Consider the following 13024-nt stretch of genomic DNA (forward strand, 5'->3'; position numbering starts at 1 on the left):
GGAGTTTTCCTCTCCACTGTCACCAGATGCATGCTTGGTGTTAGAGATTGACTTTTGACTCAATGAGTCGATGCAATCATCAGGTTTTCCTTAGATGAAAAACTGAACCAATCTGACTCTATGATCTGGTTGATTTGTCTCAGTAAAGTGACTTAAAATGACGTTTTGTGAATTGGCACTATATGAATAAACTGAATTTAATTATTAAAAAAAGAGCAAGGCCTTGATCTCAACTATAAGATCATTTATATGTTCAAATATGTTTGCCCTCCCTTTGCTGAACTTTTAGTTTAACTTACAACTCATATTTTTAAAATCTTGATTCAAAATACATTCAGTAGACTGTGTGCAGTGTAGCCCACAAAGTTTTAGAGGCATGTTTTTTGAAAAACACAGTATGATGTCCTGAAATAACATAAAATATGAATTTGTTTCCTTACTTAAAATCAACTTTAAACTTTTCCCCATTACTATTAACCTATTTAAGTTCCTAGCTATGTTATGAAGTATTTAAGATTTCACGACACAGTAACCTCTGACCACATGTAAGGGGGAAGGCTATTGACTTTACTATCACAGAACCTTACATCAAAATAAAATCATTGTTCAATTTAAGGTAAGTATTTTTTTTTTTTTTCATTTTTTATTTTAACTAATGCCTCCAAGCATCCAGTGAATAATTAAAGTGAATGTTAGGCACATTTGCTGTCAGCCTTTTGATGTTAACATCAGTTGTTGATTATACTTTGAAACCATTTCGTTGACTTTATCGGATTAGTTTCTGAAATATTTTTAGGTTTGACAAAAACCATTTGAGATGTCAAATAGGGAAAATATTTGAAATGGCTTTCATCTTATGCGCTTTTAATTTTCAACTTGGAGGTAGTGGGTGTGCAGCCACCAGCCAATCGCATGTGAGGGTGTGAAGAGGACGGAAAGTGGTGATTCGTTCAAATTGCTTACAGACACACACACACACACACACACACACACACACACACATTAAAATATCTCATTAAAATTACAGGGTTTAACTTTGCTTTAACCTTAGTATAACTTTAACACATCTTTGTTATGTTAGAAATACAGTTAAATACAGTTAAAAAAGTAATTATATTCATTTTTTCAAGCCAATGTCTTTGGCCTGTATGAAAAATATGCAGAAGACCTTAAATAATAATAAGAGTACATAATAATGTTGTTATAATTTAAGATCTTTATTATATCTTCCGAATAACAAGCGCTTTTATTCCAGTCTAATTTTTTCCAACACAGAAAATCAAAACTTTACTTTTTCATTCAAAGAGCATAATAATGTCCCTGGTGTCATTAAAACTTATATAGTGAGACTCAGGAAAGGTCCTTAACTCCCCTTCTTGTTCGTGTTTATATTTTTTTTATCCTACTAGATTAGTGGGTTTTCACAAGAGGAACAAAACTTGAGGTTTGACGCGTTTTTCTGAAAGGCAGAAGTGAGATTGATGCTGTAGTGAGTTCTGTAAGTTGGCCAGAGCTCCCAGAAGGTGGTGGAGGAAGCACCTGTTCTGCAGCCATTATCTTCCTGCGCTCAGAAGGGCTCGGCAGTTCGACATATGATGGCCATTGTGCTGATATCCAAGCTCAGGATAAAGCTGTTTACTCGGCTCTTTCATGCATCACTCCATGTGCTTAGAAATGCGGTTTGATGTTTGCTCATCCTAGACAAAACAGAATAACAGCCATAGGTTGAAAAAAAGCATAGATACGGTATGCAATATTTTTATTATTTGTCTATTATAAAATATCATATTTTATTCTTAGTGAATTTAATGTAACAGCATCTTCATCTTTAATGGAGAAAACACTTTTCTAGTTTATTTTAAATCAAAACTACAGAGACCAGGCTCTCCACCAAATCACCTCCCTCTCATCCATCTGGACCGGTATATTATGGGATTGCAGAGGGTTAAAGTGGGGGAGTCTATGTTTGTTATCCAAAAGCTAATTTTGCATTTAATTTTGAAGCTTCATTTGAAAATATATATTTTTTTTACTTGCTACTCATTTTATTTTTAATTTGAAGTCGTATAATCAATCTGGATCCGTGCTTCTCCGTGAAATTGAGCCAGTGTTGCATAACTGGTCGTAAATATTACTTTAATATTTACTTTCTCAGCTAAAATTACCTGGACCTGATATTCGATTTTAGACCCATTCATTATTAATATTTTAAATCCAGTTTGTGGGGAAAAAAAATACCACAAAGGAGTGTTTTGGTCAGCACTAATAACAAGCAAATGCTTTTCATTTTTACACCTGCTCAGGTCAATACCTTATCTACTACCTGAGACGTTTACCAGGGAGACATTGAAAGCATTAAGCAAGTGGAAATTAAAATTACTAAAGCAGATAAAATCATTGCTCATTAAAGCAGGTGTGAAATGTCCATCAGCTGTTTATGAAGTGATCCATGGTTTTAAGAAACAGTGGACGTTCTCCTTCTGACCTCTACAGGTACAGAAAATCAATAAAAAGGACTGATTAGTGATTACCGTAGTGTAATAATAAAAAGTTTCTGAATCCATGGCTCCAACGTCACACTCTTTTTTTTATTTGTATGGGTTTTCCTACATCTGTTCGGTTGCATCAGTTCTGGAAGTCATTCCAGGGTTGGAGTTTGTTATACAATAATTAATGCCATTAAACTGCTTTGGATATCAATCCTCCCATTTAAACCCATAAATAATCAAATTTGGAAAAAATCCCGGACTTTCCTTGGATTACTAAAGGGAATTTTCTGCCTTTGTTTATAATCCACAAATTTTATTTTTACCCTAAGCCATTATTCAGCTTGTTAATGATTGGATGATGTATTGCTGTATTAACCCACTTTAAAAAGCTGTGAAATTCTCCGTGTTTTTTTGGGCTGAGACCCCTGGATGGTTTTAGATAGAATGGATCGGTTCTATTTGATTTATTTCAGTAGGGGAATACCGAATCCCCTGAAGGATTTATTCTTTTCCCTTTGTCAAGTTTCATGTGGTACATTTGCTAATGTTTTATATTTAGGATAACGCATCTGCCCCGAAGTTAACAAAATCTTCTAAAGCTATGAATCTGAATAACAGGGTTTAAGGGAAGTAATGCAAACTTTTCCAGATGCGTTTGTTGGTGGACTGTATCGCTAAGAAACAAGCCTTTTCTGTTGCAGGTTCTTTTTCTGGTTGTGCATTTCCTTAACATATGGTACTTATGAAACTTTAAGATGTTGCAGATGGCTTTATACTGTTGGACTAGATTACTTTTTTTTTTTACATTGATAGTCTTGATCGCAGTGTTCTAAAAATAACCTTGAAATAAACCTTATGTGCTGAGCGTTGCATAACATTGCCACAAAATTCCTTAAAAGTGTTGGTGGCAGGCAAAAGGCAGAGCTTTGGAACCGGCACCTCAGAGCCTTTTGTAATGGATCCAACACTGTGGTGCGAGCGATGAAGCCTCCACAGCCACTGGTTGAATAGCACTGTTATTATGGTTGTGTTGTTGACAGTTTGTTTTTTTTTCTAATCATCCTCCTGACCTTGACAGAAGCAGCAAAGTTTAAGGGAAACAAGTGTGCGCATGCTTGTGCGCCAAGCCACCTGGCTGGAGTGGAAACCTCTGCTTGTTTTGTCCACCGCTCATCCTGCAGCGCAGATAAAGACAGAACACCGGCCAGGCAGCACGCCATTGACCTTTTCACTCTCATACCACTGACACCTTGCACCGCACTTTCCGTCATTGTGTTGTCTTCCTGCCATGAGCCTTTACTATATGAACAAGGAAAGAATGAGGTAAAGGTAGGAGGATCATGGAAGCTGTCAAGTTTTCCTCTAGGCATTGTCATGAAACGTAAAACATCAGTTGGAAACTTTATTATTCTTCAGTACTGTCTCAAAGAAAGCTTCTACTGTAGATTTGAGATGACTTTGGTGCTTCCATGTTAGCTCACGGTATTCACACTGCTGCACTTTTCCCCACGTTTAGTAATGTGACTGCCCTGATCCATACAGTCGTATAAAAAAGTTTGGCCACCCCTATTAATTTTAATGATTTTGATTTCTAAATATTTGGGTGTTTGCACCAGCTATTTTAGTTTGATATGTCTAATAACTGATGGACAGTAATATTTCAGTATTGAATTGGGGCTTATTGGACTAACAGAAAATGTGCAATATGCATTAAAACTGATCATTTTATTGATTGAATACCCTTTGAATACCCTTTTCACTGACTTACTGAAACACAAAATCGGGTTGGTAACTTCATTAAGATTTGAACTTCATAGCCAGGTATATCCAATCATTAGAAAATATATTTAAGATGGCCAGCTGCAAGTTGTTCCCCTGGTTGAAGATTCATCATGGCCACCTCAAAACAACTCTCAAAAGATCTGAAAACAAAGATTGTTCAACATAGTCGTTCAAGGGAAGGATGCAAAAAGTTGTCTCAGAGATTTAAACTGTCAGTTTTCACCGACTGACCCACAGCCTCCACTCTGGGTCTCTGAGCAAGACCCTTAACCCCACACCGCTCCCTGGGTGCTGCACAATGGCAGCCCACTGCTTCCCAACTCTTAATACACTCTTAATATTTCATTGGACCACCTTTAGCTTTTACTGCACAAGCTGGTAGAGTGTGATCACTGTGCAAAGTTTTTTCCCTCACATCCCAAAGATTCTCAATAGGGTTAAAGCAGGGGTTCTCAAGTCCGGTCCTGATGAGCTACCACCCTGTAACGTTTAGATCAGGGGTCTCAAACAGGTTCCAGAAAGGGCCATGTGGCTGCAGGTTTTCTTTCCAACCAAGCAATAGCACACCAGACTCCAGTCACCTCATCAACTGAGTGCAATCTGAACATGATGACTTGATGAAATGAATGAAGTCTGGTGTGCTATTGCTTGGTTGGAAAGAAAACCTGCAGCCACATGGCCCTTTCTGGAACCGGTTTGTGACCCCTGGTCTAGATGCATCTCCTTTCCAACACACCCGAAAGGCTCAATTCCCTTATTTAGCTCAGCAGAGCCACTCATTTGATTCAGGTATGTTCAAAAAGATGCACAATAATAGCTTTTGAGGACTGGACTTGAGCTTCCCTGGGTTAAGATCTGGGATCTCTTGGGGCCAATCCATGTGTGAAAAAGATCTCTCATACTCCCTAAATAGTGGGACTCTGTCCATTTAGTATATTTAGGTAGTCAGCTGACCTCATTCTTTCAGCTCATACTATCGTTGAGCGCAGACCTGACCAGTTGCAGCAATCTCAGACCATGGCGCTGCCCCCACAGGCTTGTGCAGTAGACACTAGGTATGATGGGTTCATCACTTCACCTTCCTCTCCTTTTACCCTGATGCTCCAATCACTCTGGAACCAGGTAAATCTGGACTCATTAGACTATATCACCATCTGTTGTTGCTCCAGGTTCCAATCTGTATGCTTCCTAGTAAGTTTAAGTTTTTTACTGTATTTTTATTTTATTTTTATTTTTGGTTAACCCTTCCTAATAACTGGTTTTCTTATGGGTGTCTCGTGTCTGCCTAAATATGGTAGTTGGTTCCACAGCCTGATAAGTAAAAGATCTGCCTCCCATTCTACTTTAAGAAGTTCTAGGAACCACTAGTAAACCTGCAGATTGAGAGAGGAGAGCTCTGTTAGGAATATAAGGTACAATCAGATCTGTTATCATTTGATACAAGATTGAGGTTGGTTATCTAGGCCTTTAAATGTGAGAAGGATGATTTTAAATTCTACTCTGGATTTAACAGGAAGTTAATGAAGGGAAGCTAAGAAAGGACAATTATGATCTCTTTTTTTATTTTTAATCTAGAGTTTGTGGACTTCCTGATAGTAAAAAATTACGGTAATCCAGCCTTGAAGTAACATTTAAATGTATAATCCTGTTTCTCAGCATCACCCCATGGCAAGATATTTCTTGTTTTGCTGTATTCTGTTGATATATATTCAATTAATCTTTTTGATATGGGATTCAAATTGCAAGTCCTGGTCAAAAATAACACCAAGGTTATTATCATCCGAGACTAATTTAATGCCATCAAGATTAAGTGACTGACTAATCAGATGCTTTCATCAAAGGTTTATATCTAGACTGAAACTACACTAGGAGATCTGGGCTTTAGTAGGGAAAGCTACTGAAACCTAAAGTCTAACATTTTACTTCATTATTTGCTTTGTTTTGATTTTTTTTTTTAAAGGCTCAATTTTGCATTAGCTGCTCTTGCAGAGACATCACTATCTTGCCTTTGCTAATAATACAAATGAGCACTCACTGCAGAAAGGCTGAACAGTTGCATCAGTTCTTAATTTGGCCAAAATGTGTATCAACTAGTCAAAGCCTTAAACCAACCATTTATCGAGACACGTTGATCTCCTCTCTGTTTATCTGATAAAACAATTGATGAGCACCTGACTATATATCCTGTAGAACACCTTAGTGTTTAAACCGAAGCTGACTGACTTTAGTAAACTTAGTCATAAACTGTTTGACAAAACACTCATTACTTGGGTCTCCACGTGCTCCATTAAATCCATAATAGCATATCAGATATTACTCCTCTTACTTTGATTTCTAACTCTACTGACAATCCTGTTGTGAAAGGTTTGTGGGTTTCAGCTCATGTGAAGTAACAGGAACCCTTGAGGTGGTTTCCAATCCTCCAGAGTCGGTCTGTTTTTCCCAGTTACACGATGCTGGTTTGTAGACTGAAGGCTATAAAGTTTTTCTCACTTCCATGGTTTTAACAGAGTGCAAATAAGGTGACGTTTAAAAAAGGTGCTCCCTCTGTTTCTTTTGCCTGTAGTCATCCCTCACTGCGGCTGCTCCAGTAACAGCCAGCCTGCGCCGGCTTGAGCAGGCATTAGTGCCCAGTCATAGCATAAGAATCTCATCTTGTCCTGCTCAGACAATTGTTCCCATTTTCCCTTTTATCTCTATAATTGCTGCAGAACTATATGAATATCAAAAGCAACGATCCGAGTTACTAAATTATCACGCTGCCAGTCTTCTGGCCAAACTAAGGCACATGATGCGGAGGGTTTAACTGGAGGGCAGCGGTTTAGTGTGCTTTGACATCAGCAAGTGTGTCTCAGAGTTCCTCTGTCATTTGATTAGGGTCTAAAATGGGAACAAGTGATGCCCTTTCTCTCTGCACCATGTGTGGGTTTCAACGTGTGGGCATGGCAATGTTTAAAGGCCAGCTTTCCTATGCATTGACCTTTGGACGCTGCAGCACTACCCTGCAGTGGAACACTTAGCAATGCAATAGATGAAGACACACCAGAGTGGAAGCTGCTTTTAGGTAGTTCTTCCACTGCCTCTGTTTTGTTTCCCGGCTGTTCTCTGTAGCTTTGTCACTCAAAGGGCAAGGCTCCTACAAGTCTCTCTCTTTTTTCTTTTTTTTCCTGTGGTGTTATGCCTGGTAACCTTTTCACAAATGTCTTTGATTATTTTCCTCTTGTCAAACCTCACCAGCACTTATTTCACACTTATGAATGTATTGTGTAATAAATAAGAAAAAAAAGTTCAATGTTTTTAAAATTTAGATTATGTTCCTGTGTGTATATATCTATCAGTTGCCATTTATTCTTTAAATGACATTTGCAGAAAGCACTGTTTAATGAAACAATGGCAGCCACTGAGAATATCATAAGGTTCATTAGGTGTCCCGAGCCCGTAACATCATCAATGACCCCTCACCCCCCCACCATGGACTGTTCTCCCTGCTGCCCTCTGGAAAGAGGCTTCGCAGCATTCAATGCAGGTCCAGCAGATTCTGCAACAGCTCCTTCCCCACCGCCATCAGACAGCTGACAGCTGCCATCAATGGCAAAGACTCTGCATCAAACTGATCATATCAATGCGTTTTCTTTTGCACCGTTTTCTCCCACAATGTTTACATTTGATCACTGCTATACTTAAAGAAAAGGGAAATGTCACATACAAAACAAAATTTCATTTTGTATACACTATGTGTATACAAGCGATGCGCTTCCGCTTCTGTTGTTAATACGATACTCCACCCAAGCTGCAAAAATCAAGGCACTTTTTGCTTTTAATTACATTTAATAAACATTAGGCTAGCATAAATTATTAAATGGTTATTTTCAAACAGTACATATAACCTATGAACTCTAATATAAATCACACAATTGTTTTTCACACAGTTAATCTTTTGCATGGAGCTGTCTCTAAAAACTTAATTAAAACACAATAATGCATACCTGGTGTCTGACACTGCAGCTACAGTACGTCTCCAATATAAGTCAATTAGGGATGTCCTAATGCCGTATGGTATTGGATATCGGTCCAATACAGGCAAAAAACTAAACCAAATACAAAAAATTTGATTGTATTACCTATTCATTGACTACATTAAAGCTGAAAGATCCTGCCATGCCTTTTCCTGTCAACAAAACATCAACCAACATTGTGAATTTTAATTAGGCTTTTAAAAAATGTCTAATAAAAGTTAGGGACATATGATCTATTGTGTATAACCCAGGAATTTTCCTTTTCTGTGAAATGAATAAACAGCCATAGTGTACAGCACTATTCTTTCTGATGCGGTGAAAAAAATCTGAATTGCACATCTGACCTGAAAGAAATCTGATAATTGGAAAACACTGGAAACTTGGCTAAAGATTTAAAGAGTCTCTTGTCATCTTCCGGGCTATGCACTTCCAAATGTGTTTATCTCCTTCATGTCAACAATGAATGGCATAGCTGGAATAGTTTAGAGTTTTTTTTTTTTTTTGCACTTGTCCTTGGATCCTGTGTGGTCACACTGCACATACACACACATGCACGCAAACACCTCACCACAATGCAGCTTTTAGCAGATTTCCTGTGGCCTATTGTATCTGCTGGAAGATGGTGGCATCCTGGACCAAAACTCCAGGTTGAACAAACCAAATCCCTCCCTCTCTCCTTCTTTCCTCACTTCCGCTCATAATCGCCCTCTTCCTGTGCTCCTTCTCCTCTCCGTCTGCTTTGTGCATCTCGTCTGCTCTTGTTTTTATTACCTGCACCACCTTACACATCCATTTAGCCATTATTCCATCTGTTTTGCTCTTGCCCTCCCCTTCGTACAGCCTATCATCTCTCTACCCCCCATCTGTTAGACCAAAGGAGCAGTCTAAACAACATATTTTTTAGCCAATTAAGCCTCCAGCAAAAGGGAAGAAAAAAAACAGACACAAACACTCAAACTCTCTGACCTGCGTACTCAGTCCGCTTTTGTGCCATGTTGATTCAATAGTTGTTACATCAGAGGAAATGCTCTGTAACTATACATGTCTATGTAAACACTGTGCCACAAAAGCTGTTTTTTTTTTGTCAACCTGCAGATGTTTTCTGTCAGCTTGTCATTTGTTAATTCTGCTGCTTCTAAAATTTAATCCTTTTCCTGGATGCATTTTATGATACTAAAAAAATGTTTCTGATCTTTTTTTTTTTTCTAAATTGCTTTCTAAAATACCGTATGTGGAATTGTGCAATTATTCTCAGTAAACAGTGTTTTTGAATAGATGAATATAAACAGATCATTATTGTAGTGAGAAGGGGGGGGGGGTCTCATTATTGGGAAATCATTAATCAGCTCTACTTTTCTAAGGTGTTAATGATGTTCAATGTTTAACCCCAGGCAATTTAAAATAATGCATATATTTTACTCCCTAACAGACAGGTTAAACTTTTCTCATGCATTTTCAGTCGAGATTAAACATGGTCTTACTGTGTTTGAGCAAGAAGCACACCTGTAATTTAAAATTTTAGATTGGATCAGGTAGCTTCTGTCACATGTCAATAAACCCATAAGCTATGCTCTTAAACTCCCAATTGCCCACCAATCTGCATATTGGTGTATAAATTAGTGTTTTTGCAAATGTAGATGCAGCAGCACTCAATTGTTCAGCTGGACTAGAGAAAAGCTCCGTAATTACAGCGCATCAAAGAGTGTTACAGAAGAGTCGGACCTTTACCTTTAATTTAATACAGTTTAATGTCCAGTGTTAGGCTGTTTCTAGGTTCTTTAGTGCTTTTCTGAATTAAAATGCTCCACATGGTGTGGCTTCGTCCATGATAGTCATGGAAAATCATTCTAATCACGCTACTTCCTGCTCCATGGCGTGCTCAGTAGACGTAATTGCCGCACTAGAACAGGATGTCCTGTTTTTGCTTTCTGTAGGGTTTTTAGCCATGACGTTAGGCAGTAATATGCTGATGCCCGGCCACTACGTTTAAGTGTTAAATGTTTTTCCAGGAGGCATATTTACAGTTGTGGGTTAGAGTTGTTTCTTGGGGTATAGATATGACGTGACACGCCACCACAGAACAGCGTCTTACGTAATGGCCATTAGGGGTGGTGTTTATCGTACCTGAACACAGTGAGTCAGGATGGTGATGGAGGTCAAATAAGACTCCAAGAAGAGGAACATAGAAGATTTACCAAACCTCCATGGCCAAAGCGGCTAATTAGGAAAAACTCATCTCTAAATTATTTCAGTGTGTGATAATTCTTCTGCAGGTTTCTAGGGCTTTTACAGGCTTATCAGGTACGCAATGATTGCAGAGGACTCAAAAATCCTTTATGATTAAACATGCATGTTCTTTTTCTCCCCCCAAATGTCTCTGCAGTTCTGCCAGCCTGGAGGTTGGAGGCTGTCTCGAGAAAGGAAAGCACCCACTTTCTTCACCGTTGTGCTGACAGACATCGATTCAGACCGCCACTACTGCGCCTGCCTCACATTCTACGAGGCTGAAGTGAACTTGCAGGTGAGGCCTGTTGCCCTGACTCCCACTCAGCTTGTTCCTGCAAAGGAGTTTTCACAAAATAAAAGAACACAAGAAGGGGTTGTAGAGAGAAATCATTGCTATTCAAATCTCTTGTAAGATTATTCTGTGTTTTCTGGACTAGTGATGAGCACGAGGCTATCATCGTGCCATGGTTTTCCTTGCATGTCTGTCTGAACCCCTTAAGGCAATCTCAGTTGGACAGTCCAATGGTACTCTGTTAACAATTTCCTTATTTTATTTTGTTTTTTCTTTGGAAACCTGTTTGAGTCTTTTTTGCTTGTAGGAATGCTTGTCGCGTGTGTGAGGTCTTCCAAGATTTCAGGCATTATTTGAAAATAAAAGGCTGTTTGGATCCTATCTAATAAATTTTCACTTGGCTGAGGGATTCTCTCCTACAGACTGAAGATGGACCTGTTCTTTTTCCAGCTCAGTTCGTTTGTTTACACGTCAGCACAACATTGGGTTTGACTGCAGATCAGCGGTCATGGCATAAATGTTCGGAGCTCTCATTATTTATTGATTACAACACACATGTTTGGAGGAGAACATTTTATACTGGAGAATTAACTTGTTAATCTGTGTTTCTACCAAAAGCCCAGAGGTAATTGTTTCACTGTGTCGAAGGCCCTTTGTAGGATGCCGTAGACGGCGCCTGTCCCCCTGCCCACGGTGACTTCACATCCTTTCACATGTGGACAGCATTCATCAATCCCATTCCAGTCAGATCAGCGAAACGTTTTCACGTTAAATTTGAAAGGCAGTCGTGCATGAAAAATGCGTCCACTCCAGGCGAATACAACAGTCATTTTTCTGGAATGTTACAAGATTCCTTTCATATTTCCACAGTTTTTTACCTCAGCTTGTGGTAATCAAACAATAGCCTTGACTTTTTTTTTCTTCAAAACTAAGCACATTTTCCTGATCTAATCAAAACATCAGAGAAAAAAGGGTTTGCACTAATGTGGCGCTTCAAATGAAGAAAATCACCAAAATGAGACCAATCATTTGCTTTTCTCAAGAATCTTTGCAAGGGGTCCAATCTAGAGTCTTTAACTCCCACAACTCATCACTGCTTCGAGAAGTTCATCTGATATAGATGAACACATGTTGCAGTTTAAGCTTGAACTGCACGACACTGGATAGATTATACTTTTGCCATTTCACCATGTTGGTCATCTGTGTCCTATGTGGTTACCTTGTGCAGGCAGACCCCATCCAGCATAACCTGCATGCAAGCCTGATCTTATGAAACTTTTATACCTAATCGTACATTAATATTACTAAATAGTGTCTTAAATAATGAACAATTTAATTCTAAATAGGGCTGAAACAATTAGTCAGATGAATCATGATTATTGAAATAATCATCAACTAATTTAGTAATCAATTAATCGTTAAATGGAATACAGAGACTCTAAAGCATGCCTTTAGCTGATAGAGCAACACACTTAGAGCAGTAATTATCAACAGATTAATGAATTTGCAAAATAATCATTATTTGCAGCCCTAATTCTAAGTAATCCTTTGTGACATTGATTTGTTGCACATTAAAAACTGTAGTGTTATATTTTCTCACTATGATGTGTTGCTGCTAATCGTCGTAACAATTATTTACAGTTCCTCTCTGAAATCACACTGAGCTTTAACAACTCAACCTCTGTCAGTAGTTATTAGCGAGGCACCGACCGATCGGCCAACACCTACATGTGAACCACATCTTATCCACCAGTCTTACTATATTTACCTCCATAAAGGTTTTGAAAATCAGTCAATGTTAATACTCTTACTATTTTTATATTTCAGAGCTTTACGTCATGTGCAATTAAAAGAACTTAAATGAGGACTGGAAAGTTGATGATGTATTGTGGCATTATAACACCTGACAGTGTCAGTTGTTTAAAATAAAAAAATCGGTGCTAGCCAAAATTAGAAACTGCAGCTCAGGCTTTTTAAAGATCAGTGATCGACTGGAGGATTGCAATCGCCGCGTTTCTTACAGCACTTGTCAGACTTAAGGGCAGCGGGCCGAATGTGGACCCTCACAGCGGTTTATCCGAGTCTGATGAGCCAAAAAGTACCATTTAATCTCATAAAGTAGATCTCTTTAATTATATACATTGGCTGGAACTGCAAAATGTATGTGAGTAAAGTTATTATACAAATTCTAAATGAAATAAAATATTTCACTTATACAG

General features: G+C 38.4%; 1 protein-coding gene across 3 annotated transcripts in view; it reads left to right on the plus strand.

The window, feature by feature from the left end:
* sbf2 (SET binding factor 2) overlaps nt 1-13024 on the plus strand; it is a 116396-nt gene that overhangs the window by 28802 nt on the left and 74570 nt on the right. For all 3 annotated transcript variants that reach the window (XM_015383466.1, XM_015383468.1, XM_015383467.1), the window contains exon 3: nt 10671-10808. In XM_015383466.1, the coding sequence (XP_015238952.1) occupies nt 10671-10808 (138 nt within the window). The remainder of the gene's footprint in view (nt 1-10670; nt 10809-13024) is intronic.

This window comes from Cyprinodon variegatus, unplaced genomic scaffold (genome assembly GCF_000732505.1).
Source record: "Cyprinodon variegatus isolate N-32 unplaced genomic scaffold, C_variegatus-1.0 Scaffold285, whole genome shotgun sequence".
In the NCBI taxonomy this organism is placed as follows: Eukaryota; Metazoa; Chordata; class Actinopteri; order Cyprinodontiformes; family Cyprinodontidae; genus Cyprinodon; species Cyprinodon variegatus.